General features: G+C 44.6%; 1 protein-coding gene across 2 annotated transcripts; it reads right to left on the reverse strand.

The window, feature by feature from the left end:
* Positions 1-338: 338 nt before the first annotated feature.
* Positions 339-25,483, reverse strand: LOC139753668 (uncharacterized). Of its 2 annotated transcripts, none has more exons than XM_071670321.1 (10): positions 24,999-25,483; positions 7,605-9,794; positions 7,076-7,408; positions 6,712-6,850; positions 5,813-5,910; positions 5,312-5,416; positions 4,791-4,953; positions 3,204-3,722; positions 2,532-2,644; positions 339-1,936 (listed from the first exon to the last, which is right to left on the reverse strand). In XM_071670321.1, exons 1-10 carry the CDS (start codon positions 25,095-25,097, stop codon positions 1,853-1,855), a joined length of 3,843 nt encoding a protein of 1,280 aa, XP_071526422.1. In that variant the 5' UTR covers positions 25,098-25,483; the 3' UTR covers positions 339-1,852. The 2 variants fall into 2 exon arrangements, with proteins under 2 accessions (XP_071526422.1, XP_071526421.1); XM_071670320.1 differs by having other exon boundaries at positions 3,204-3,725.
* Between the last annotated feature and the right edge of the window lie 1,559 nt (positions 25,484-27,042).

The following is a 27,042-nucleotide window of genomic DNA, read 5'->3' on the forward strand; positions in this document are numbered from 1 at the left end:
TAGATTATTCCAGTTTCCTTTTACTATTTAAGACTTAGTAACCTCAAATAAGTTCCTGATGAAAGGTTTTCTTTCTGAATATCTCGACTAGTTTTTGAATGCTTTATGCGAAGTTTGGGACGACATTTTTCCAGTGAATTAATATTTACCCAGTTTTTTTATATTCCTTCATCCGGATCTTGTTCCTGGGAAATAGAGTTTGTATAAGGGTAATGTGTACATTCAAACTGTGTTGAAATACATACATTCGGATGTATTTAACATTTTTATGATCCATACGCCGCTATATATGTGTGTGTGTGTGGTGGCGGTGTTTTCTTGTGGTGAGCAGCCATACCTTGACACCCGTCACACCATAACCGGGAAGTCTAGTTGTGTGACGCTGTGTGACGATTGGTTGGTTGGGGAAAGAGCGTGTTGGTGTGACGCTGGGGAGACTGGTTCTGTAGGTGGTGGAGATGGTGAGTCGGTCGCTCATTTTGGTGATGGTTTTATATAATGACTAAGTATTGGTGGTGCTTCTCATTACTGAAGGTGACATATAGACTATAAATTCTGATATTGGTGGTGGTGGTGCGTGACGTACGTTGGTGGTGCTGATGGTGGTGGAGATAGTGCCAGTTGGGGAAGGTGATGGAGATAATGCGTGTGGAGGAGATGGAGATAGTGCGTGTAGCGGAAGGGATGTAGTGTGTGTGGTGGAGATAGAGATAGTGCGTGTAGTGGAGGTGATAGAAATAGTGCGTGTGGTGGTGAAGAATATGGTGCTTGTGAAGATGGAAATGGTGCATGTGGTGATGGTGGTGGAGATTATGTCTGTGGTGGTGATGGTGATGTGCATATGGCGGTGGTGTCAGATATATCAGTGTCATTGTTGGTGATGGACTCATCATAGCACTCATAATGAGGTCATTACAGTTATAAAGTTATGAGGTTATCACATTCACAAGGTCATAAGGTCACAACACGGACAAGGTCACCATACTTACAAGGTTATGAGGTTACCACACTCTTAAGGTCATGAGGTCATAACTCTGACAGGGTCACCAAATTTACAAGGTCATGAGGTCACTACTCTCCCCAGGTCATAAGGTCACCAAATTCCCCAGGTCACTTCTCTCAACACGTAAAACAGTCACATTTTCTGTTTACATTCATTATTATAAGCTCAGTTCTATCAATGAATAGAAGGAATTGAAACAAACACGCTTTACACAACTTAATCTTAAAGTTTAACAAGTATTTAACAACAATGAACTACAGTCAAATAAATAACACTGAAATTGGTTTCCCTATTATCTCAGACTTACATCATAACGATATTAAATATCTTAATAATAATAATTTGGTTCTACATAACTACAGTAGTGCTAAGGCTCTGCGCCCGGGGGTACTGTGGTCCGATGTGGGTGGAGGGGCTCATTGTGGGCGGCCACTGTGAGGGTGTGGGTGGAGGGAAGGGTCGGTGTGCGCGGGCATTGTGTGGATAGGTGGTGTTTGGGTGAGCGTCGAGGTAAGTGGGCGGGAGTGAGTGTACGTGGGTTGGCGTCGGTGCAGGTGGGTCGAACGTTGGTGTATGTGGATGGCCATCATTGCAAGTGGGCGGGCTTCGGTGCGGGTGGTTGGACGTCGGTGCAGGTGGGTAGACGTCGGTGCAGGTGGGTGGGCGTGGGTGTAGGGTGGTGGGGCTGAGGGTAAGTGGGTGAAAATTGGTGTAGATAGGTTGTGGTGAGTGGCAACTGGTTTAGGTGGATATAGTTGAATCTAGATGGGTGGGTGTGAGTGCAGGTGGGTGAGAATGGATGCAGATGGGTGTAGATGGGTGGAGGTGGATGTAGGGGGGTGGATTGTATTACTTGTCTTGGTCGTTGGCGAAGTCATGGCAGAAGCCGTGGTCACAGGTCGTTGAGGACGGCGGCGTCAACGACCCCAGCACCTGCAACACAAGGTCAAAGGTCAGTCACCTACTGCAGCTGGCACCACAGTGTCAGAGGTGGGTCAGCCTCACCCCAGGAAGTAGCAAGAGTCCTTGATACCATGTTATGTCGTGTGAGTCTCCCAGTCTGACCGCTCTCCCGCACCTCACTGTTCCCACCAGCAAACTGGCTTTTGAAAATTCTTTAAAGGTTGTGATCAGGTCACCCTTTTCTCTTCTCCCTCTCATAGTAGACATATTCATAGTATCTAATCCCCCAGTCCTTCTTGGCTCCCTTGATTCTGTCACTGTTTTTGTTTCCCTTCTGTGGACCTTCTTCATTTGCTTTTTTATGTGTGGTTTGTATCTTGCCATTAGATAATATATCATTCCTCCTGGAGCATACATAAACCATTTGCAGGATACATAAACCACTTGGAGCATACATAAACCACTTGCAGGATACATAAACCACTTGGAGCATACATAAACCATTCGGAAGATACACAAGCCACATGGAAGATACATAAACTACCTGGAGAATATATGAGCCACCAGTAGGATACATATACCACCTGGAAAATACATAAACCACCTGTAGGAAACGTGAACTCACCTGGGGAAAGCCTCCAGGCTCTTTACTGGAAACCAAGGAAGAATGAGATGGTCCCCCGTTGTCCCTGGACCGGACGCCTTCAGCAGGGAGTCCGTCCTCCGCTGCTGTTGTTTCTGTCGTTTGAGGAGAAGCTGTTGTTAGAGCGAGGGAACTATATTGTTTCAAGAAGAAGAATGCTAGCTAATGTTGGTAAGGAGAACTGTTGTTCTTGGGGGAGGGGAAACTGTTGTTGGTAAGAGAGGGGAAACTGTTGTTAGTAAGGGAGGGGGAACTATTGTTGATAAGGGAGGGGAAGCTGATGTTAATAAGGGAGGGAAACTTGTGAGTAAGGGAGGGGAAACTGTTGGTGGTAATGAACGACATTAAACCATGCTTTTGCTTTCATGAATCATTCATGAGAGGAAACAACTTTATGGTGTCTGGTACCAACTAGAGAAGTTTGTTATGCCTATAAACTATCATTGTACTTTGATACTGCGTAAATATGAGTGGTAATTTGAACTGTTAGATTTGCAATAGTAGATTTATTGTTTATTTTCGCGATTTACCTAGCGTAGATTATCAACAAACAGAAGAGGTGTACAGTAGAATAATGCATAAAATATTTGTCTCTGGATAGTAGGTAGAACACGCCTTTCACTCCAGCGTCGAACCTGAGTTAGGTCTCCTCACCTCGTACTTGGTGGTTGTGGCTGGGAAGGGTAAGGTTGTGGCCTGCCTGGTCCACGGGACGCTCGAAACTGTGGTCGACGTTGTCCACAGGCAGGTCAAGACTGTGGTCGTGACTCAGGGATTGTTTGAAATCGTGGTCGTCGTGGCCCAGAGTTAGGTCAGAGGTGTGGTCGTCGTGGCGCAGAGTTAGGTCAGAGGTGTGGTCGTCGTGGCCCAGAGTTAGGTCAGAGGTGTGGTCGTCATGGTCCAGAGTTAGGTCAGAGGTGTGGTCGTCGTGGCCCAGAGTTAGGTCAGAGGTTTGGCCGTCATGGTTCAGAGGTCGTTTGAGGTGGTCGTCCTGGTCCAGAGGTAGATCCCTCCCCCCGGGTTGTGGCCTCTTAAGACCGAAGATGTTCGGGAATTCCTGGTGTTGTTGTTGTTGTTGGTGGTGTTGGGGGTGTTCGTGAACCGGCCTTCCTCCATCCTCACTAGCAGGACCAACAGACACCAGAGGCTCACGAACCCTCGTGGTCTCGGGACCTACTGGGAGAATGTAGGTCAGTAAAATTGCTGCCGCTTGGTCACGCGAGTAGATGGTTTGATAAGCTGAATTATGGAAGAAGAAACAGATTTACTCTCAATGATAAAAGTTTATTCATGATTAATTGAATACGTCCTAACCATACTTTGTGTGTGTGTGTATGTGTGTGTGTGTGTGTGTGAGTGTTTGGGTATGTATGTGCGTGGGTGTCTTTTCAGCTGACATTTGAAAGCTCCGACCCAACAAGCACATCGAAGTGTTCTATATAAAGATATGGTCACTTAACAAATGGTTTTCAGATAACTAAGTATTCTAGCGTGATTATTGGCACTTGATGAAGTGCAATAAAACAAAATGGTACTATTTTTCCATGTATGTAGTTGGTGGGGAAAAAGGATATATATTTCGTTACTTTTATGTTCTCGGTGAAAAGATTTATTCGTTCTTTTTTCTGATGCAGATTCTTAAAATATATGTTAAACGCTAAATATTTAGAGCTTCAATCTTTTGTTTGACTCGTTTTTTTTTTTTTACTGAGTGTAATCTAAACATTTACGATAAAAATTGTTGGTTGAAAATTTAACAAGATGGTATATGATATTTTCCAGACATACTTCTGACCGAGTTTATTTACAATCTGTTCTGTCAAGTCCAGTAAAAAAGTAGTTTTACTCTACTTGTGTGACGTAATTACTAGTTTGTTGTTATCTATCGTCAAGGGAGAATGCCAGCTGATAACCATAGCTTTAGGGACAATGGTGTTTTGAATACCGCGGCCTAACACTGAGCCAGTTTACTTAGTATTTATCTTACGACATCAGAGCTGCGTTTTGCAGATGATTTGTGATACAAATTAAAGGAAATTCTTAAGATTCCCATTTCATTCGCCTTCATGCGACGATGTAACTATATATGAAGATAAGTGATAAATTATAAGAAGCAGAATCACAAATATACCTACCATACACAAAATACAACATTGAATATATCGACCACCAACGTTCTTAAACGTTAAAGATATGAATACAAAATCATTAGAGCTAACGATATTCAGAAACATCACATACGTGATACATGAGATGAGGTGCTTGGTGGAGCTTGGATCCTGGTGGTGATGGTGTTGTGCTGTGGTTGTGGATGTGGAGGAAGGTCAGGGCGAGGTGTGGGTATGTTGAGCCAACCCAAGCTGGGGCGAGTCCTCCTCACCAGGAACACATCCACCTCCTCTGGCTGTAACACACCAGTTATATCATTAACTTGTGATCAACATCATCATGACTATGTTAGTACTTGTTCACGTTAACTGTTACTATGCATTGTGTTATAGGATTTATAGGATAAAAAAATAATGGATGTAATCATCTATTTAGGGATATATTCTCCCCCCCCCCCCTCAAAAAAAAAGATGCTTTAAGTCATTTGCACGTGCCACCAGGGCTGTCTACCTTAAAGTAGACTATGCTCAACTTACTCGTAACCTTTGCCTAACCATCTACTGTTGACTGGTGATGTTTGTGCAGTACTATAGCTTACTTATAGCCATGACTAATAGCCCCGCAAAATGACCAGCCTAACACACACGTCTCACCTTGGTCGTCTGACTGTATTGCACTGGCTGGTGAGTGGTGCTGATTGTGGTTGTCTGGTCGACATCATAGTTACCGTCTACTGCTTCATATGGAAGCACAAGCACCTGGAGTCGTACACTTTAGTTAGGAATTATTATACTTTAGGCTAATGATGTTTCAAACATACCCATTGTTCATATACTTAAACCAAAAAGAAAGAAACGCCACTAATTAATGTGCCCTTATGTAATCAGTACATAAACAGAGGACTGTAAGTAAAGGAAATAACAATATGAACGACAACTAAGATATTTTAAAAACTAACGTAAATCAGTTACCCATACCATAGGTGGATAAAGTATTCACGGACTTTTGAGAATACAACAGATGTTAGATAATTCATATTACCATTGGATATTCTCCAAGGTTCACATTCCGGTACCTGACACAGAAAAACTGAATACTGATTAACATTAGCCATGACCCAGTCTAAAAACTGACAAATTTGCACCGGAACTTACATCAAAATCAGCGTTCTCCGCTGAGCTAGTCGTTACTGGGCGAGGCTTCTCGCGGACTCCAAGGGACACTGCTTCTCGAGTCGACAACGACGGAATTCCTGCGGCATTTGCAAATTGTGGTAATAAATTACTGGTACATAAAGGAACAGATGAATTAAGAATGAAATGAAATAAACAGGTTATGAAAATATGCTGTTAGTTGTTTACATATACTAGGCTGTCTTTGTCCGAAATGGAGCGGAAGACGCAAACATTGATGAAGTGCTGGTGGGTCCATCACGACCTGAAGACCTTCCTTTCGTGTACACTTTGACGTTCGTAGAGGTGTGTAGACCTTGACTTTCTAGGTCGACGTGGAGGAGTTTCGAGACTATATATATATATATATATATATATATATATATATATATATATATATATATATATATATATATATATATATGTAAAGATGGTAGGAAACACGTAGATTTTGGCTGTACACAGTTCCGAAAGCTTGACCTTTGACTTTTCAAGGATAGAAAACAATACTTGCAGGATTTGTGGGGACGTGTGATGTCAGTTTATAGACTGTGATTGGCCGCTGAAGCACAAGGGAGGAGAAATCATAGACAATAAAACAGCAGGTAAAAGAATGCCTATTCTAATTATGTTACCGATAAGAATGAAAGAATTTACTTAATTTCCTGACGTAACAAGTTAAGGAAGCTGACCACACGAAGTCCTTCCTTTGATGAGCAACGGTTACGTCGTTTTGCCGCAGTGCAGAAGTGTGTCTGCAGAAGATACATTGATATCTATTACATCACAGATTCAACTGGCCAAGCTAAGGGGTGAAAAAACGAGTTGCAGACAACTGGTGCCAGACGAACATAATGTACGTTAACATCGCCTCAACTCACCTGACGGCGTGACTGGAGCGTCACCAGAATTTCTTCCAGGTCGAGTGTGGGCGGTGGTGGGCTTAGGGGTGGCGAGGCGGGTGTTGTGACCGCCTTTACCTACGGGGGAGAACTGTCCGGCGACGGCTGTCCCCTCCTCCTGAGGCCACGGAAAGATACAGTACATTAAACAAGGAATGAAATCAGATTTTCTTTAAACTCCTGACGTAGGTGATCGGAACCAATGGCTGGGACCGCCAAGGTGATTTTTCAGCGTTCCCTTTCCCTCCCCCAGGCTTGCACTAGTGAAAATCTGGTTTACGTAAGACTTTCCAACAATCTCTGTTTGGACTGAGGATCATCAACAAGTACCAGAGACACTGACCTCTATCCTATCTTGTTCCCTGGCGAGCGGGCCGGTCAACGTCGTCCAAGGAGGAATTGAAGAAGGCGACTTCGTGGTCTCCAGAGGCAGGTCGTTCACCGACGCTGGAAAGACCTCCTCTGAGAGACTGGACCCCGTTGACGTATGACTGGACGGTTCAGGAGGCTGGAACGGTGGGTTAATGGAAGAAAACGAGGAGGTCTGGGAGGAGGGAGTGAGTGTGGCCGATAAACTCTCGGTGTAGGAGAGTGAATGGAGGGTTGGTGTTGAGGCGAGGGGCTGTGTGCTGCGGCGGAAGGGGCGTGATGTCGGCCTGCTTGGGGACCCAGGTTTCTGTTGGGATCAGAAATGTGGATGAAAAAGGGAAACATTCCAAAGTCGGGAGCGAAACCCCCTCATCACGTTGTGAGACCATGAGAGGCCTTAGGAGGTAGGGTTGGGGGGCTACCTAGTACTTTTTAATTAGGGATTTAGTTATATTCCAATTATTAGCAATTATGGGTATCAGGCAAGGAAGAGCATAGATTACCTCTGTCTGAACCTTTTCTCCAAAGGGACTTCTTCCTTCAAACACATGATCGAAAAATTCACTGCTGTCTTCGAACGGCAGGAATCCAGCGGTGGTGGCGGCTGGGGATCCTAGCTCGTCCTGGGTAAAGGCTGGCAGTGGGGCGAAGGATCCCACGGACGACAGGTGCTCCTGGGAGGACGAGGAGGCTTCCCTCATCCGTGCTGGTACTGTCGGAGTCTGTGGCGAGCTGTGCCCGTTACTTGGAGTCTGTGATAGTCTGTGCCCATGACCAGGAGTCTGAGGCAGCCTTTGCCCATGACCAGGAGTCTGTGGCAGTCTGTGCCCAGGACCAGGCACCTGACGTTTTGCCGGCGATGTCACGAAGTCGTCTTGAGAGATCCCCTCAGGGTGAGATGAGGGGGACGATGTTAGAGTTACTCTGGTCTCTTTTACCCAAGACCTGGGTGGTTCCTGCTGCTGGGGTGCTGGCGGTGTTGTCCGTGGTCTGGAGGAGAGTGGCTGAATCTCTGTTGGCTGACTAGGATGTGATGGTGTCGATAGTGTCTGCTGTTTGGGCTGTGATGGCGGAGTCTGCTGTTTGGGCTGTGATGGCGGAGTCTGCTGTTTGGGCTGTGATGATGATGATGGAGTCTGCTGTTTGGGCTGTGATGATGATGATGATGATGGAGTCTGCTGTTTGGGCTGTGATGATGATGATGATGATGGAGTCTGCTGTTTGGGCTGTGATGATGATGAAGTCTGCTGTTTGGGCTGTAAATGTAGTGACGCTGATGGAGTCTGTTGTTTAGGCTGTGATGGTGATGACAGAGTCTGTTGTTTGGGCTGTGATGGTGATGACAGAGTCTGTTGTTTGGGCAGTGATGGTGATGACAGAGTCTGCTGTTTGGGCTGTGATGGGGATGACAGAGTCTGCTGTTTGGGCAGTGATGGTAATGATGGCTTCTGCTGTTTAGGCAGTGAATCTAATGATAGTGATGACAGGGTATGTTGTTCGGGTGATGATGGCAGAGTCTGCTGTTTAAGCTGTGATGGTGATGCTAGAGTCTGCTGTTTGGGCTGTGATGGTGACGAGAGTGGCTGCTGCTTCGGTTGTAAATATGACGGTAGTAAGGGCACAGTCTGGTGGTCGGGTTGTGAAGGAATTATCTGGAGATGATTAAATTGTTGTCGAAGTGGTGATGACCTGGGCGGTGGTGATGTGGAAGGCTGTGTGGCTTGGTGGTGGTGGTGGGGTGCAGGTGGGTCCTGTGCGCCATGACTGTCGTCGTGGAGAGACGTGTCTGCAGTGACGTAAACGTTGTCGTTTTGTAAATTGAGGGAATTTTCGGTGCCTGAGATGGTCGCAAAGGGCTTCGAGAACTTTTCTTCGACGTTGAATGAAGGGGGTGAAAAGACTTCACTCAGCTTTACATTTTCAGTCGATGAATGAGCCGAAACTGCGTTTCCGTGAACGGAATATTCCCTCGGAGGTTGAAAACCTGATACCGGCTCGTTCGGCTGGTCAGGTGTAGAAACTTGGATGAAGCTTCCGCTGTTCTGCTGGAAATTGGCCCCATCACCACCGTCTTCATACTCGATGTACACAACATCTTCAGGTCGAGGCTCAGAGAACTCTGAGAGGTCGATGGTGACTGGAGAGGCCGAGTCAGCGTCCCCTACAGTCAGTGACGTCTCCGGGTAGCCGGGGAAGTCGGCAGAGGTGATGTCTGGTGCGTGTATTGCAGAGAACACGTGGGGTTGACCATCCCTGAGCCCTGACTGCAAGAGTTGGGGTGGCACACCTGCGGGATGGTGGCTGGTGGGCTGGGGTGGGCGAGGGCGGGGAGGGTGGAGGGTGAAGGCAGGCCTCCATATCTGTGGTCTGGGCTTCTCACGTCCCCGGTGGCCGCCCCTGGGACGCTGTCGCCCGCCCACAAAGGGAGCGATGAGGGAGGTGAACAGACTGCGACTCTGACTTACTGCTGTTGAAGCTTGGCCCCCGGGGCTGCCCCCAGAAGACGTCCAGACCCACTCCCCGTCATCAGGGGTAGCTGCTCCCACTCTTCTCTCCCCCTGGGCAATTTGTTCTCCCCAGGAACCATTGAGGTCTCTGGGAACGGCAGCCGAGAGCGCGGCTGCCACGCCCAGCTGACCCAGGGGAGAGGCTGCGGCCGGCACACCCACCACAACCGCTGCACACACTGCCACCTGTGGCAACAACAGCAGGTTAGGGTACACCTGGGGTTTACCTGAGAACCAACAACAACAGGTTAGGGTACACCTGGGGTTTACCTACGGATCAACAACAGCAGGTTAGGGTGCCCCTGGGTTTACCTGAGGATCAACAACAGCAGGTTAGGGTGCACCAGGGTTTACTTGATGGCCAAACACCGTGGTCCATTTCCTAAAGGGGGCCAGGCCTGGCGAGGGAAGTCGAGTGTGCATCGTGCAGGTACATAAATTGTCTGAAACTGATGTCTTGGTTTTGCTTTGCTTTCGTTAGTGTGTCGTGTATTATACTCACACGCATTTGGGAACTGGTCATTCTGATCCTTAGAAAAGAAAATATCTCCCTGTAGATGTACACAATCCCAGCCTTCGTACCTACGTTCTGGTAGTGTGGAGGTGGTAGGGTAGCTTGCTGTACTCACACTTGCCATTCCCAGGTTTGGTACCAGATGTTTGACCCGCTATTGTTCTCCACACGAGCGTGACTGCGTTTGTCTGAGTTTCTCTTCTGTGTTCGCTTATGAATGACTAAATTATTCGAAACAGATCTCGCGTGTTTGATTTGCATGCATATTGCGCAAGCTGTTGAACGACAGCTTTAAGTAACATACTATTAACTTTCCCAAAATTTGCATAATGACTAGCGTCTGTAATTCAGTTGCGTGACCTATAGTAGGGAGAGAGAGAGAGGAGAGTGCACGCCTGTAGGTAGAAGGCAAGGTTTCCAGTCATGGAATGGAACCTTGGGCGAGAGAGTGACACTGGAGGGTTGGGGGTTCAGGGTCAGTGGTTGAGGGAGAGAGCAGACTGACTGAGGAAGACCTTGAGAGTGTGAGGGAGGGAGTGTCGGTAGGAAGGATACCAGAGGAAGGCTGGACGGAGAGGGGAGGAGTGTGCGGTGCTGCAGGAGACAGGCAGACCTTGGTTGTTGTAGATCTGCTAACTAACGAGGGTGGTCGACGTAACGATTGTGGTAATTCTATGGTGGAGGTGGTACTGTTGGTGGCCACACCATCGGTGGTGGTGATGCGGCTTGTGGGCCACAGTGGCCACACCAGCGGCGGTGACAGACACGTCTGTGGCCTCGACAGCATTACAAATATGGAACGTCCTCGGTTCCTGCGGAGCCTCAAAGCACCAGGGGAACCCCCTTTCATCCATCAACGTACCCAGTAAAATGTGCTTGGCTTAGCTACTTTTCCCTCCCTTATCTGTTGAAAAAAGATGATCTGCTCCGTCAATGGTATGTGTTCTACTGTTGGTTCACAGTAACAGAGTCCTGCCTCACCATTCCCGTTGTATCTAAGCTGCCAAATTGACGGTGAGCCCTGGGGTTGGGGCCAAGGTTGATGTTTACCTTTCTATACTGCCTTGCCAGAGACACCAATATCTCTGCTCAGGACTTGTGTTTGTTTTCCTGTGTGTCTGCCTTCACCTGAAGGAATGTTTTGATAGTGCCTTCAATGAGCGGTTTGTCTTTCCTCAAGCACTGTAGTTAGAATATTTAGTGTCATTTTTTTAAACAAAACTTTCTTATCTTGATAAATGTGAAAAACCATAAACCGTGTAAATGTGACAAGAAAAGAAGTGGACTTAACGCAAGGTTTTTTTTGTGGTGTAGAGCGTGGAGGCCACCTTGGGAGGCGTCCAGTGTTGGTGTACAGGTGTGTCTTTTATATTGTTTAAGCAGCCGATATGGCATGGCCAAAGATATGCCCCTATCGGGTTCGTCCTGGATGACAGGAAACTGAATGCATAAAAAGATATATAGAAATTATCATGAGTCCCTAAGGTGTGTGTGAGTCTGTCTCTTAAAGTAGAAACGTTATAGGAAGACTAGAAGATGGAGGGAAATTCCACAGCTTTGCTGTTAGAGGGGAAATAGTCAGTAGTAGCGGTGGCTGAAATGATACCTGTAAAATAGTGAGAGCAGCAGCATCACAGCGGACGGAAAAGGATGATTAAAAAGAGGTAACCGTGCAGGGGAGTTGATGAAATGGAAGACTTTTGATTCCACTCTGGCAAAGAGGGAGGTCACGTATTACCATCAGAGCGTCACACTACAGAACAGATTTATGACATAGGGGAATAACACCTCGCAAGAGTACAAAGTGTGAGAAATTTCTAACCCTCTTGACCACGACGGTGCGACACGTAAATATGGTGGCCCGGGTATTCCATTATACTTACCTAGGGTCATACCGTCGTATTCAAGGGTCGCACCGTCATGTTCACGGGTCGTATGTAACCATGATCACGACCTTCAGCCTTCAGAAAGCAAGAAAGTTGAAGGGCACGACAGTGGCCTCTTGTGTTCCAGGATGATTTTCTTTCCTTGAGAGAAGCGAGAAATGATCAGAGTGAGTCACTTACAACAACGGCTGCAGCACCTCCCGTGCTGGGTGCCGGGGTCCTGACGTCATGCGATCTTCCTGGTCCAGTGTATTGTCTCGTCCGTATCACAAGGGAGGGAAGGACCCGTGGTTTCCCAGAGGCTGGGTTGCACACGGCAGGTGTCAGTCAGCTGACGACCGCTGGCGTTACACAGAGGCTTTCGGATACGTTCATAAAGTGTTAACTGTCAACCATGCTGGATCCCTTCCATCATAATTCTGCTTCACAACCCACCCAGCGTCATCCCTCACCTACCCCTCAACCCTCTTGCCTCTATCGGTCCAGCCTGCTTCTGCAGCAGCCCACAAGTGATAGTGCCTCCCTCTGCCGGTAGGGAGCTCTGTAGGACATCGTCAACACCGTCTTCTACCGCAGGACCTACAGGATCTCACCTACGCCTCTGTCCCCTGAAGGAACCGCCTCCCATCTGCCTCACCTTCACAACTTCGGCAGCTTACCTCACCATCCCACGTTCACCTGCATCTTAGGAACACCGACAACGACCACCTCTCCTACGGGACTCCTGCCTTATCACCACCACTATAGTGGTTTTCTTATTGGTATTATGTTTGTCACCAGTTTAGCGATGTCATGCTGCAGTTATGCCTGTTGACGGAACTGACATAGTGTTGGACAGGGACACGGTTAACGACAACAACAACAACGACAGTGCTTTACTGGGTGATGTGCAGAGGTGGTGCAGACCAGGGAAAGTGGTTACCGGAGGTGCAAGGTTACGGAGTGGCAGGAGTGACGTAGTGCCATCGCAGGTGCAGGAGGTGAGGCAAGAGGCCAGGAGAGAGATGTGTGGCTTCCGAGTCATCATGAAGCTTCTGTTGGAGGGAGCTGTGTCGCGTGCCTCGAATCTTAATGAGTGAATGGCAGCTGCTGTGTGTGCTTGTGTGCAGGAACGCCGCGGGAGTGGACGAAGGTCCCGCAGCTCGACTGTTTGGCGAGACGGGCGGAGGTAAAGTCCCGTGTACACGTCAGGCCAAAGCAAACCGTCGAAGATGAGGAACGGCAGAGCCATGCTAGGCAGAAGGTGGAGAGTTAAGTGAGGCGATGTCATCCAGGCAGCTAGTATGTGGTGTCACGACGCTCCACGTCAGTGTTGGATTCAATGGCCATTAAATTCCAAAGGTCGTTCAGCTAGTGACGGTTGGCAGGTTATTTGGGCTGTAAGTCCTATCAGCTACTATGGTCATTAAGGCCGTCAGTGTCAAATTATAACCACCAGTCGAAATTTTAGAACACCTCACTGTATAGCCCGTGCGAGCCAAGAAGTTCCAATAACCATCGCCTTTTTGAAGTAATTACAATATATTTGAAAAAAAAAAAAAAATCTTACGAGAATATGGACGATGTCCTTTGTGCTGGGAACAAGAGATGGAAAAAAAGAGGTTAATTTCCATTAAGAAATAAGTTGGATTAGTGATATAGGTGTGGGCAAGTCCCCACACCTACTACTTGGGTAGTAGGGGAAGTGGGCGGGTTCCCAAGCCCACTCGTGCCACTAACCTGTTATAAGAAAACTCTCGGAGAAAGCTGTGGTTGATTGGTTGGTTACCTACGATAACTTTACCAACGTTTCTTCTTCACTTTATCTATTCTTCTTTCACATTAACTCATTCTATGTCTTCTTAACCTTGTGTCAGGGGTCACACTTGAGTAAGATGGGTCATGTGTCTGTAGTCATATTTCCAGTATGACGGCGCATTTTTGGACATGTGTAAAATTCTCTTTAACATAGGAGACATTTTATATTTGTTCTTTGTTGAAAGTAAGTGTTTGTGGTTTTACAAATAACAGTTTAATCTTGAATCATGATGTATAGATATTGATTTTTCATCGTGTAAAAGATTCTCATAAATGGAGAAAAATAATGTAAAGAAACCCATTATTTGATTATGGTTATAAGAAATGTATTGTAACTTGGATTCCTTACATTTGGCGGGGCTTTACGTATGGTTGGACAGACGTATTATAAAAATAGTGGAAGAGTAAAAACGAATATATCATCTGGTATAGTAACCCATGAAATCATTTTCTCTGAGTACTCCAGCGTAGCTCGTAGCGGCAGACTGTTGCGGCGGAGCTAAAGCGTAGGCATCTGCCTTGGCCTACTAGACATGGATATTTTCATTGTGCTTGGGTGAGGATTACCAAAATGTATGTGAAGTCTTATGTCTGAATAGAAATACCAGACAGTGGAACACGCTCGAACACAAGCACGACTTTCCAAAGATTACACACAGCTCAACGATTCCCTTCTGAGGAGGTAGGGGTATAACATCGCAAATGTGTCATAACATGTAAGAATTATCAATAAATGGTTGGATGAATCATTAGCGATTAGGATTAGATAACGATGATAAACGGGTAATCATCTTTAATGGGATCTCATGGATTGTCTTGTACAAAGTTCTTGTCTTGTAAGCTCTCATTTGTACTTGTAACTTAAATCAGCTGTTCACAGTCGTCATGTTAGATTCAATGTATTTGCTGGCAGAAGCAGGCCAGCCAGGTCCCGTTCACTGTCGATGAAGTGATTCGGAAGACAACAATCTAATCTGGATATAATCATACTTTGATATAGTTACTCTTGTTGTTAAGGTAACAGTTGCCGGGGGGAGAGGGGGAGCTGATTAGGAGAGGGGGTAACCACCAGCTGATAAGAGGAACCAGTTGACCCTATTGGAGAGGCAGCTGATGAGGGGCGGTCCATCTGACGAGTGCACGTGTGAGACCAGTACACGTGTATGAGTCCAGTGCACGTGCGTGAGGCCACTGCACGTATATAAGGCCAGTGCACGTGAGGGGGCGTGTGGTAGGCAGTGGTGGAGATGGGAACCTCTGGTGCACAACGCAAGGAAGCAACCCACAAGATGGTCACGGTACATTCGTCAGGAGGTGAATAGCCGTCTGGGGCAAGGGCCTCCTCACACGGCCCTTGGCCGAGTCTATGTCATGCGGTGATGAACACGGACCAGACGCGTTGCTTGCTGAGAGGTATCTTGTATCGTCCAGAATGTTTGATGGTCCGCCGCCCACCATCACAGGGCAAGAGAGAGAAAAAAGGAGAGTCTAGGAGACTTGTGCAGGGGAGGCTTCACCGAAGACATTGTCTGTGTGTGCATGAGGTGTCGACGCTTTGGATGATGGAGCACGAACCTGTCAGACGCTTGGGTTTCACCAATATGGCCTCCTTCCCACCACCGGCTCACTTTCTTTGACCGAGTTCACCTTTGTGTTCTGGTAACTGAGGCGTCAGATGTCCGGCCTAACTGTACCCTACACTCTATGTCGCAGTCATCTCCTCCACCGTCTTGTTGGCCTCCTCACCTTTCTCGTTCCCTAATACATCATCCAAACAATGTTTTCTCAAACATGCAGTCTCAATGATTCCCCAATCATGATGGTCCGTAAAGGTCTGATAGAGTCCAGGAGGACCACTCTAGTGGAGGTGCATCATCATGTACTGGCATCAGGTAGTCAGCTTCCTGTCAGGGTAGGGGCACCACGACATGGGTCAGCCAGCCTTCTACAGGTGCCCCCTTCTGTAGGTGGTATATACTGCTGCAGGTGGTACCCCTGATGCGGGTGCCTCCTGCTCTGACCTGACTCTTAGGATTTAGTTTCGAGTTAGGTCAAAGATCACGCAATCATACCCGTGTACACCAACATCATGCTCAAGGGTTGTATCCTAGGTAAAACTAGAGAGAGAGAGAGAGAGAGAGAGAGAGAGAGAGAGAGAGAGAGAGAGAGAGAGAGAGAGAGAGAGAGAGAGAGAGAGAGCATAATTGCGCATTTCCACAGCGAGATTTTGTTAAAGGTTGGTTTCGTGCGTTGTGCCCACCGCTCACCGCAAGAAAATCTTTAGTTACAAAGAATGAGTCGTGTGAGTTACGTGTTGTCAGATGCTGTGCGCTATTACTTTTTGCAGTTGGTATGTTTGTATGCGATAAGAGTTTTACTCTTGTGGTGTTTAATCTTGACCTTGTATATGATTACGATGAGTTTACTCCTATGTATGAAGTCCTGCGTGCACACATACCTACATACGTACATACATACGTACACACGCACACATACACTCTAGCTTTCGCCATGAATGGACAGGTTCCTAAGGGAGGATGAACAGCTGGCCCAGGTGGCCCTTGCATGCGTGACGGTATTTAACCATAACCACTACAACACAAAGGTGAGATGGTGAGATTATATGTTTGTGGACTGAAAGTCACAACACACGTGTAGTTGAGGCAAAAGGAAAACGCAGCATCTTGGGCCAAAGTAGTGAAATTTGACTTTGATAGCCAGTAAAGCGTTGGCTCTGCACACCCTTCTGTTACCCAGTGGGGTAATGCTAGTAATAAACCTCCTTGCTCGGTGGCTGTCCACCATCTATTACGAACTAAAGAAAGACAAAGTGTTGGAGGGAAAAATTACGCAGGTCAAGTATGTCACACTTGTCGGGCTATAATCGTGTTAGCAACGTAACCCCAGCAACAGAAGCTTTACATAACTCGGGTGGTGAGGGGCGGTGCACTACAGTAATGGCAGCTGGGCTGAGCTGGCCAAGTGACATCATGTGTCGGCGGCAGCGCCGACACACGTACGCACACAGTATCTCGCTTCACAGTAGATAAATTGTGAAGTCCATCAGTCTATGCGAGTTGAATCAGCGAAGGGTAAACATTGGAAGAGGATTGTTTCTGAGTACGGCTGACTGAAGCGGCGGATACCTGGAGTTCGGAGAGACGAGTTTGATACGGCGGTGTATAATGTTAGGCTTCCAAAATGGTTTTGTATCGAGACTTTAGGTATAAATCCCGCAGTTCCCATATACAGTGCACTATGACATTCCTCCTAGTGTATTGGTGGTTGGCGGAGGGCTCTGCCTATTGTAAGTTACTAGCAAGTAAGAAGGAACTTTACCTCCCAACATCACGATATTACTTAGAAAACGATTGGTTATGTGAATATACATCCGGCATGCCTTGAAGTGTTTATTTTTCCGATAACAAGACCTTAAACTTTTAGAAGGTTTGTAACGAGACAAATCACTGACAGTGGTAATATTTCCAACATACAGGAAAATGTGTGTTCTGTTGGTTTGAATGTATAAAGAAAATATTGATATATCTCAAATTTTATGATTGATCTGTGCCACATAGATTAGTTTTCACTGAAGAACCACAATCTATACACCTAAAGAGATCAGCCGACCTGTGTTGGTAATAATTGTCGTTATTTATTTTGAAAACATCATCGTTATCATTAGAAGTCTAAATGTTTTTGTTGTCCAATATCTATATTAACTTTCGTAAGTCCACGACATATTTTGTCTGATTCATCCCCGTCAATCTCCTGCCCTAAATCATCTTGACCAGTCAAACCTCTTTTGTCAACCATCGATGTCAACCTTTGAATCACTTCCTTCAACCTCCTTCTCCGAATCATCCACGTCAACCTTCTTCCCTGAATCATCCACGTCAAGCATCCATGTCAACCATCTTTTCTGAATTATCCACATTAGTCTTCTTCCCTAAATCATCCACGTCAACCTTCTTCCCTGAATTATCTCCGTCAACCTCTTTTCCTTAATAATTCCGTCATCCTCCTTCTCTGAATCATCCACGTCAACCCTCTTCCCTGAATCATCTCCATCAACCTCCACTGAACCATCCCTAAATCAACCACGTCAATCTCCTTCCCAGGGTTATCTCTGTCAACCGTTGACACTCAGGTGCTTGCCTCAGCTCCAAGCATCTGTCTCTACCCACCTTTCAAAGATTTTAGTGTTCAATGTCTACATATACTCAGAAAGTCTTTTTCATTCGTGTCTTAAATTTGTAGTAGCAGTTAATTGTCTCATACATGGCAATTTTACCTGCTGATATTCCAAACAGTAGCGAATATTTCTTTAGTATGTTCTTGATATTCATGGTAAATATTTACTGACTTTTTACTTCATAGTATAGCACCCTCAGTATCGTTTAAGAGTGTAAGGCTGTGGAATACAATTGTAAATGATATCTGACAAAGACTTTATAAGTCTTTATTATTAAATCTTGTTGGACTCAAGAGCGAGGAGACCGTCGGGTCCAGTGTTACCACATGGCCCGAGTGTTGCCACTGATGGGAGGCTACGAATCTAGAAACATTTATTATGAATATTTTCACATTTGAGTGTTCTCATATCCAGCCAGCTTGGTAAGGAGGTATTAGTCTCCCTACTAGTTGCAATATGTAGATGTAATACATAATTCTAGTAGCACATAGCATGTATATAAAAGAAAACTGTAATCAGAGCGCGGCCAGGTTTCGTGAGAATAGTGTTTCACCGCATCCCAGATTACATTGTTATTAACTCGACAGTTGTGACTCCATGATATGTAAGCATATGCATAGATCATTATATTGATGTGCTCTTCAAATGATATGTTGTCGCTGCATGTGATGTCCATAGCAGGAAGTGTACCTCTCCACCACGATGTATATAAATATTTGGGCGTTGCTCACCGTCCGCTTAGCCGACCCTGACGCCGAGCCCCGCCCCTCTACTCGCGACATCACAGTTTCTCCCTTCCCAACCTCAGCAAAACAGAAGCTTATAAGTGCCTCTTGTGTGTGGGTCATAAGAGAAACAGACATCAGCTGTTATGAGATGATAATATTCACGTTTCATTCTTATACCCTGATTTAAACTTTGTAAAGTTTCAGAATATAACGGAGTTGACAATGGCTGCGTTTCATTTAATACGAGTAAGTATTGTAACCTAGTTGACGTGCTGTTTTCAATAAATTCTTATTTTTCCTTTACATGATGTTCATACCTGTTCCCATAACCATATGCACACTAATTTCCACATCATGCATACCAGTGGCCAGCCTGCAGGAGGTTTTTGCCCTATTGTATTACATCTGGCACGGTGCGCGCCCATGTAATTCAGCCAGTTATCCACTGACTCACAATTACATGCTTGGCGACAAGCTCTGTAAAGGATTCAAGACGCAAACACTGTTGATGATTTGTGAGGATCTGAGCCGAGCATATCGAAAATTAGTAACTATTTTTAATTCACTAAAATTGTCAAGTCTGGTACTTATCAATATTCATCACTCACAGACCATGGCTAGCCTAGACCTACTTGGCCACTTGAAAGTATAATCCACGTGATTGACAAAAATGTGCAGGTCCCACGAACAATGATGAAATAAACAAGGAATGTCGATGTTCCACCCTGGACGTAACTTCGTTTACTAATGATAGGCTGCCCGCTGGATTATGGAAGGGTGGTGATTTGGGGCGGTGGGAACAGGCACCGACTTCTAGTGAGGAGAGCGACGCTACGCGTCCGTCACCCATGGCAAGCTCCCACAGTTGCCTCCCCTGCACATTCCCTTCATGACGGATGCGTCTGTAGGAACGTCATGAACTCGATGTTCCACTCAAAAGTCCTGGACGGGGAGGGATATTTATAGTCTTGGCCATGATATACCTTCACAGATCTTTTAAACGTCTGTGCTACTTATATTGACAACATACTCTCAGTTTTCTCCGTTTGTCCAACGCTCATACACTATACACTTTCTTTACGTTTTTATGTTTCATCAGTTTTCTTGCTTAATTTCATGTTATATCCTTTGATTGCTCTACAGTCTATCCTTACAATATATGGTGTTAGGTAATTTGATCGCGTAGGTGATAAAAGGGCGTGAGAGAGTGAAAAGGGCGTGAAAAGTGTGCGAACGTTTGTGGATAGATAAGTTTTGTGTGAATATTAATCGTAAATATTAGGAGTGAGATGTCACGAAATATAGAATGCTAATGTGTGTGTGTGTGTGTGTGTGTGTGTGTGTGTGTGTGTGTGTAAAGGTCAAAAGCTCAACAAAAATTATTTTACACTATCAGTCTTGTAGGTTTACTTCTCTTTGGATATCTAAATACCCCATTGCTTTTACACTGCCAGTAACTGTTCCCTCTCCCTTTTAAGTGAAGTGTAACTTTAGATATTTCACCTATTCTAGCGATCCTTTTTAAGTATAGTATCATACTGCGAAAGGTTTTCAAGCATTAGTGGCTGTATTTTTTCACCTGTGAAACTATGTTGGATCCTACAATTTTTGTAATGAGTTTGTGCATACACAATGTAAACGTATGAGTAAATATGCATCATGTATGAATGTTTTATTTTATGTATTTGAATTGGTCTTGCACTAACATTCCTTATGCATGGATCTACTAACTTTCCAACAATGAAAGTGAATTTTAGCTTTACGCACGCGTCGTAACACTTTCATATCAGCTATTTTAATTAATGAAACTAGCCTTGAATAACGTGAGCTGTTAACTGTGTTCACTCATATCTAAATCAGCTTCATCACCACACTTTCATCTTTTCTACTCTGAACATCGTTTATACATCATTTTACATCATTCACTTTCCCGTAGAACTGCACTTTCTGTTATGATTCTTGACTTTAAATCCGTGGACCACATGGTAGTTGCCTCGTGTAAGCTAACTTAGCTAGAAAATTGATTGGATTTTTTTCTTCTAAAATCCTTTGGCGCTTTATATTGTTAACGAGATCAGCTGCGCGGAAATAATTTTATAAATATTTATTCGTGCTTTCAGTATTGATCATCTTTTTATAGTGCACGTATTTCCAGAGCAATCACATAATGAACGAAACTGAAATAATAGATATTCTCCTTAAAGAAAATTAGGAAGGCAAAGGCGATAACGAAAAAACAAAAAACGAAAAAACCTGGGACAAAAATGAGCTTATTATTCTTGGGTAACATTGAGAGGTTATTTTATCGACAAATACTTTTCAGTACTAGACAATTCCTTGATATATCACTGTAATGATGTGAATGCTACCTGGGATTCATGTGCACGTTTTGTTGGTGCTTAAGATTAATCACTGAAATATATACGGTAAACGCAATCAATTATCACGACTCCTCTAACCATCTGTCGGACCGACCCACTTGCCTTCCGTCTTTTGTTGATTTGCTCAACCGTAGCGAAGCTCTCACCACGGTATTCCCGCGGCTGCTGTGATGAGAACAGTGCTCGGATACCGGGGATTGTGGTTTGAAAACTTATATTAGCTTATAGTTGTAACTATGTGTATTTTAGACATTTTTGTTACAAGCTTCCATGTATGTCAGACTTTCAAATGAATGTCTGATAAGTTATGCTATGATTGGCTTGATCAGCGTTACACTTATTGCCTTGTATCATTATTGTCAGTCTTATCATAAACAGACTAAAACCCTCGTCCCTGAAAAATGATGATATCGTGATGACGGCGATGAAACCAATTTTGATAGAAACTATACAACGATGGTGGCAGTTATTAAGGTATTTTAACGCTTGAGTGGACTATCTTCACCTGTTTCATCAACCATCTGTTGGGTTTCCTGCCACCAGTTCACACCGTCACTGCGCATACCCACTGCCGAGTATCAAGTGTCCGTTAGAGTAAATAAAGCTCGATTTACTTAGTGGTTTGCAGGTTTCTCTTGGATAGGATTAACCCACTTCAGTGGCTTTCTTTTCCAACAGGTAAGCTAACCATAACTGTATTGTTTCTGAATTACTAACATATACAGACATACTGGGATAACTCACACCGTTTCACGATGCTGACATGTACGACCCCGTCGTTTCTGCTGATAATGTCATATGTATTCCATTTTGTTACAAAGATGTTACGTTAGATGCCCGATTATATTCCTACCATTCTGTGTTTAATCATTGCGGATTGCCTAATCCCCTGTATTTTTCCATAGAATCTGTTGTAACATTAAGCCATAAATTCTCATTTCATGGTTTGCATTGTATCTCCAAAATATCCGTCGTATCACTAGAAAAGAATACTCAGGACTGCAAACTTTACGGACGATATGCGTTTTGTTTACTTCATATCTGGTGGCGATAATGTAAACTATTCTATTTTGGGCTTTGCAACCGACTCCACTCACTACAACTTCCGCTAAATATTGGGACAGCATGTTTGGAAAGCAGCCGATGAGGAATACCTTTTTCCCTTGTATCTCCTACAGGAGAGGTCGACCAGCTGCAACTGCAGGAGGGATTGGGAGGAATCGACTTAGCTGCTGCTGGGCCAGACAGTTAGGAGGGATTTACTAGCTTAAATGGCTCGGGAAGTTGAGACATTACTCACACGGATAGCGATCTTTTACCATCAGAGTAATATGTGAGTTACCGTTCGCTGGCACTTTTACTTTGTGTTTATTGTTCACCCGCAGTATGGCGCCGGACACTGACCAGCAATGAACGAAGCCCACGGACAGTTATCACCCATCAGCAACTATTTGTAAGACTCATCACTTCCGACATGATGTCGGTTGATGATTGGTCACACTGATCCATAAAACATTAATTCCTGACACACTTGGGCTTAGAATTGATCAGTTATTGACAAAGTAATGAACCAACACGATAGTGGTTGACAGTAGTGCCCTGAGTCAGGATGCAAGCAGACCACCATGGATGACCTGTACTGAATGTCTGCCTTCAGAGAAGAACATACCAGGCGTACAAACTGCCGTAGTGTTACAGTTGAAATATAAATGAATAATGAGATGTAACTGAGGGGAAGTACCCGTCATAGATAATCATGGTATATGGCTCAAGCTGTCAAGACTCTGTTCTTGTCAGTTTTTATCTCCATGACAGACAATCTCAGTCATGTTCATGTTAACTGGAAAATTCGTTAGGGCAGTCACCGGGCGTCGATTTAAATCGAGAATAATTCTTATCTATCATATCTCAACCCAGGACTCCACCCTGAGAGATTAGCGTCTGTCCTCAGACCTACTGTTAAGGTCTACAAACAGGTAGGAATAACGTCTACTTCACAGTCTGTAGTTCCCTTGCTACAGAGGGACGCTACCCTATGAACCATCCCCAGGGGAGGACCTCCCTCTGTTAGCCTTCTGCTCTCGAACTTTTGAAACAAATTCTGCAGAACGACCGTCGAGAGCACTGGTGTATTGTCCTGCTTCTCTCACTTTCACGGGCAGTGTTGTTCTCTCTCTCTCTCTCTCTCTCTCTCTCTCTCTCTCTCTCTCTCTCTCTCTCTCTCTCTCTCTCTCTCTCTCTCTCTCACTCTCTCTCTCTCTCTCCGCCTCTTCACAGGTCACCCGACAGGTCATCACGTTACACAAATATTGAGTTGTTTGGATTGTCTGATATGTACAAGCATGTGTTAGTCCACTAGCTTGCCACGGACGATACACAACACAAGAAAGATGTTCCACACATGGTTAATGGCACAGGAATGAACTCTTTTTCTCCGAGGTCACAGAAGTCAATAGAGCAAAACCTTTTGAGTTTAACATCGTCAGATCGGGGTCAATCTAGGTCATCCATCTTCTTTATATTAAGAAACATCACTTTAGGGAGACGAGGCTTGCTCTATGGATGACACGGACATTTCTCCAAACTCAAAGAGGTCATCATGAGGGGGAAGTGAGGTGACTGCCATGAACACGGCAGTCATAGGGATGAGCTTTATGAACGCAGGGTAGTCATGAGGATCAGGTAACTCATGAACAGAGGATAGTCATGAGAGTGATACTGTCATGAGCACGTCAGTCATGAAAATGACTCATAGACAAGGACTGTCACAGTTGTAGGGATCATGGTAATCATGAATATGCGCGCGTCATGAAAGTGAAAAGAGTGAAGGATATCATGAACTTATGACAGTCCTGACTAGGGAAACAACTGATGTGAACATGAATGATTAGCTTTATGAAGGTATGGAGGCAGCTGCTATGACTCCATGAAAGTCATGAAGCCAAGTTGGATGAGGAAGTTAACTGTCATGACTCATGACAGGGAGGGGTTAGGACGTGACTGTAACGTCACACATGACAGTGAGAGGGTGAGGGAGCTACCATGAATCCATGGTAGTCATGAGACCCACACAACCATAAACTGCAGCAGTGTGAACAAAAATATAAGGCCCAAGGTCAGTGATTACGTAACTAATTACATTCATTTTTCGCACTATCTTTCCCGTCTTCACTTTGTTACTCCACCGTATCAGAAACTGAATTGTAAACCCAAAATGTTTCGATTTAACAGTAGACAAATACCTCGTCTTTGATGTAACTGGGCAAAGTTTATGGTGGGTTCCTTAAGCAGTTGTGAGAAACCATTTGTATGATAGAGAACCAATGATGAAGTTCCCGGTTTAGTAGCAGACGACCTTTTTATTTAAAAGGCTTAGTGGTTATTTCAGATGGTTCACAGAGATGTGCAGTTTTCTTCCGTCTTTCTTTCTCCGTTAGGTAGTAGGTGGTAGGCAGCCACGGCCCGCTTGGGTATCGGGCGGGTTGGTGACGGTTGCGTAGCGATGCAGCACTTCAGCGACTGTCAAGTGTTACTCCTATGGCCCAGGTAGCTGTCTTTTATTTTCGTCTCATCTACACGTGCGCTGCTGGCTTTCAGCACATTTACAAATAATATCTTCATACATGTAACACTTGTGAATCTTACACGAGTCATTCTACATATGTATATAAAGTTGACAGCTTGAAGGGTGAGTATGACAAGAGACAATCAGTGATAAGAAGTTTTTCGAAAAATAGCGACGATAATGATCAGGTTCATAAGAAACAATATATTCCCTTATAGATAACATTAAAAGAGTGACGCCATCTAAGAATGTCATAATAAATTCCAGTTAAATGATAAAAGAAGAATGTGTCAGGATGAAACTTGAGTTACAGCCACTACTTACCCATATTAACTTCATGCTGCCGAAAAAACTCGTAGACGCTGCGTTCCTGAGCACCTGTATTGTTTTCATATTGCTCCTCGTGTCTGCTTTCCTTGACATTCAACTTACTAATGATTACAGGTTAGTATTTCCCGTGCTAGAAGACAAATTATTTGTAACCTTTATAATCTGCTACGCAGAAACTCCAGTAGTTTCGTAACAGATAACTGCTACTCTAGTTTAGCATGCAGCTGTTCCTGTAAGAATCGTGTTTGTGGATGAAATGTAGCTTTCTGAAGCTTTCTTAGTGGAGAACTCGTAGAATGTTTAGTTTAGTGTATTGTTCCTTACAGTGCATCACTTGCGTCACACAGGCTGTATATCATCACAGCCAGGTCAAGCCTGCTGGATGTGCCTTGACAGCTGTCTTGCAGAGTTGTGACGCCCCCAAGACACCGAGAGAAGGTGCTCCTGTGGGAGAGGCTGCAGGTGCTGGACTGACTGGGTCGTCTACACGCCGATGGGAGCTAGGTTACTGGTGGGCTGGCGCGGGTGGGCTTTGGGGGTGGGCGCTACATTTGCCGCCCTCAGCTAGGCTAGGGGGTGGAGGGCACTTTCTCTCAACGCTCCACTCAGCTCCTATATGAAAGCTAGTAACTACCCACTAATAAGGTTCTGCTGTGATCGATGATGCTGTTGTCTCTGCTGTGGCGTGCCACTGCATTGACAGCAACAGCGAAATATTTGAAAGTAGAGGAGGACCGAGAGTTATGAATGTGTTCATAGGGTGGATGGATGCTTAGGACGATATCTCTCTCCCGTGGTGTAGAGAATTTCCAGCAGATACATAAAATTGGCAGCATTTAATGAACTCTCTGCAACTGTTCTTACCTATTCTTGTGACTAGCATTTTTTTTTCCTCTGAAAGAGTTGAATAGATCACACACTTCCAGGTCTATAAAAATTCATTTCTTAGCACGGAAGCTGAAGCCCTCCAGCACTATGATCCTCGGTTGTTTCAATGTTTGGAGATGGTGAGGCCAGGCCTCCGTTGTTTCTTCGTTTGTGATCTGCAGTATCTGTATAGGGCTACGCTTACTACTATAATCTCGGTTCCAGTTGCTTTTGGTGATCTTGATACTGCTTCTGCTTCTATAAATGTTTCCACTGCTGTTTTTATTTTCATTGCAAGAGCAGTGGCGACGCATTGGTAATGCACTGCAATTACTTCTGCTGCAGCTCCTGATCTACTTTATTTCTTTACATACTACCACTGCTATCTGCCTTGTCACTGCTGACGTCATTACTACTGCTGTTACAACAAATACACATAATTATTTCCATTACTGTTTCTGTCGTAAATGGTACTACATCATTGATGAAACTTTAACATCACCCAAAATTACTAAAGCTTCGGCTTTACACCCTAGCACCTATCAATTCCGTCCCGTGACGTTGACCATTTTCCCGACGATTCGAATCAAGAACCGTGTATTATATCTGCCAGCTGTTCCCCACATGGGTAATGGACTCTAGACCTAGATAAACCCCATCTTACCACGGTAGATTTTCACTGTTACCACCTTGCAAGATGACGCTTTCCCTCCTCTACGTCCTGTTTTGAAAATGTTATTGGCTCGGATTGGCCATAACTTTTCAATTGATACATATATGTATATATATATATATATATATATATATATATATATATATATATATATATATATATATATATATATATATATATTATTGATTATTTTTTTTTTTTAATTTTCCAAAAGAAGGAAGAGAGAATTGGGCCAGGTGAGGGTGTTCCCTCAAGGCCCAGTCCTCTGTTCTTAACGCTACCTCGCTAATGCGGGAAATGGCGAATAGTTTAAAAAAAAAAAAAAAAAAAAAAAAAAATATATATATATATATATATATATATATATATATATATATATATATATATATTTGTGTGTGTGTGTGTGTGTGTGTGTGTGTGTGTGTGTGTTTTCAGTGCATTGCACACGACAGGTAGAGAATGGGTTTGAGCTAGAGAATGCATACTAGCAAATGAGCC

Source organism: Panulirus ornatus, chromosome 15, assembly GCF_036320965.1.
Source record: "Panulirus ornatus isolate Po-2019 chromosome 15, ASM3632096v1, whole genome shotgun sequence".
NCBI lineage: Eukaryota > Metazoa > Arthropoda > Malacostraca > Decapoda > Palinuridae > Panulirus > Panulirus ornatus.

Coding starts and splice junctions, on each gene's coding strand:
- LOC139753668 (XM_071670320.1), bottom strand. CDS start 25,097: ATGTCAAGGAAAGCAGACACGAGGAGCAATATGAAAACAATACAGGTG. Junction 7,409..7,604: donor GAGAAAAGGTTCAGACAGAG/GTAATCTATGCT, acceptor TGATCCCAACAG/AAACCTGGGTCCCCAAGCAG. Junction 5,911..6,711: donor CGCTCCAGTCACGCCGTCAG/GTGAGTTGAGGC, acceptor CAAATGCCGCAG/GAATTCCGTCGTTGTCGACT.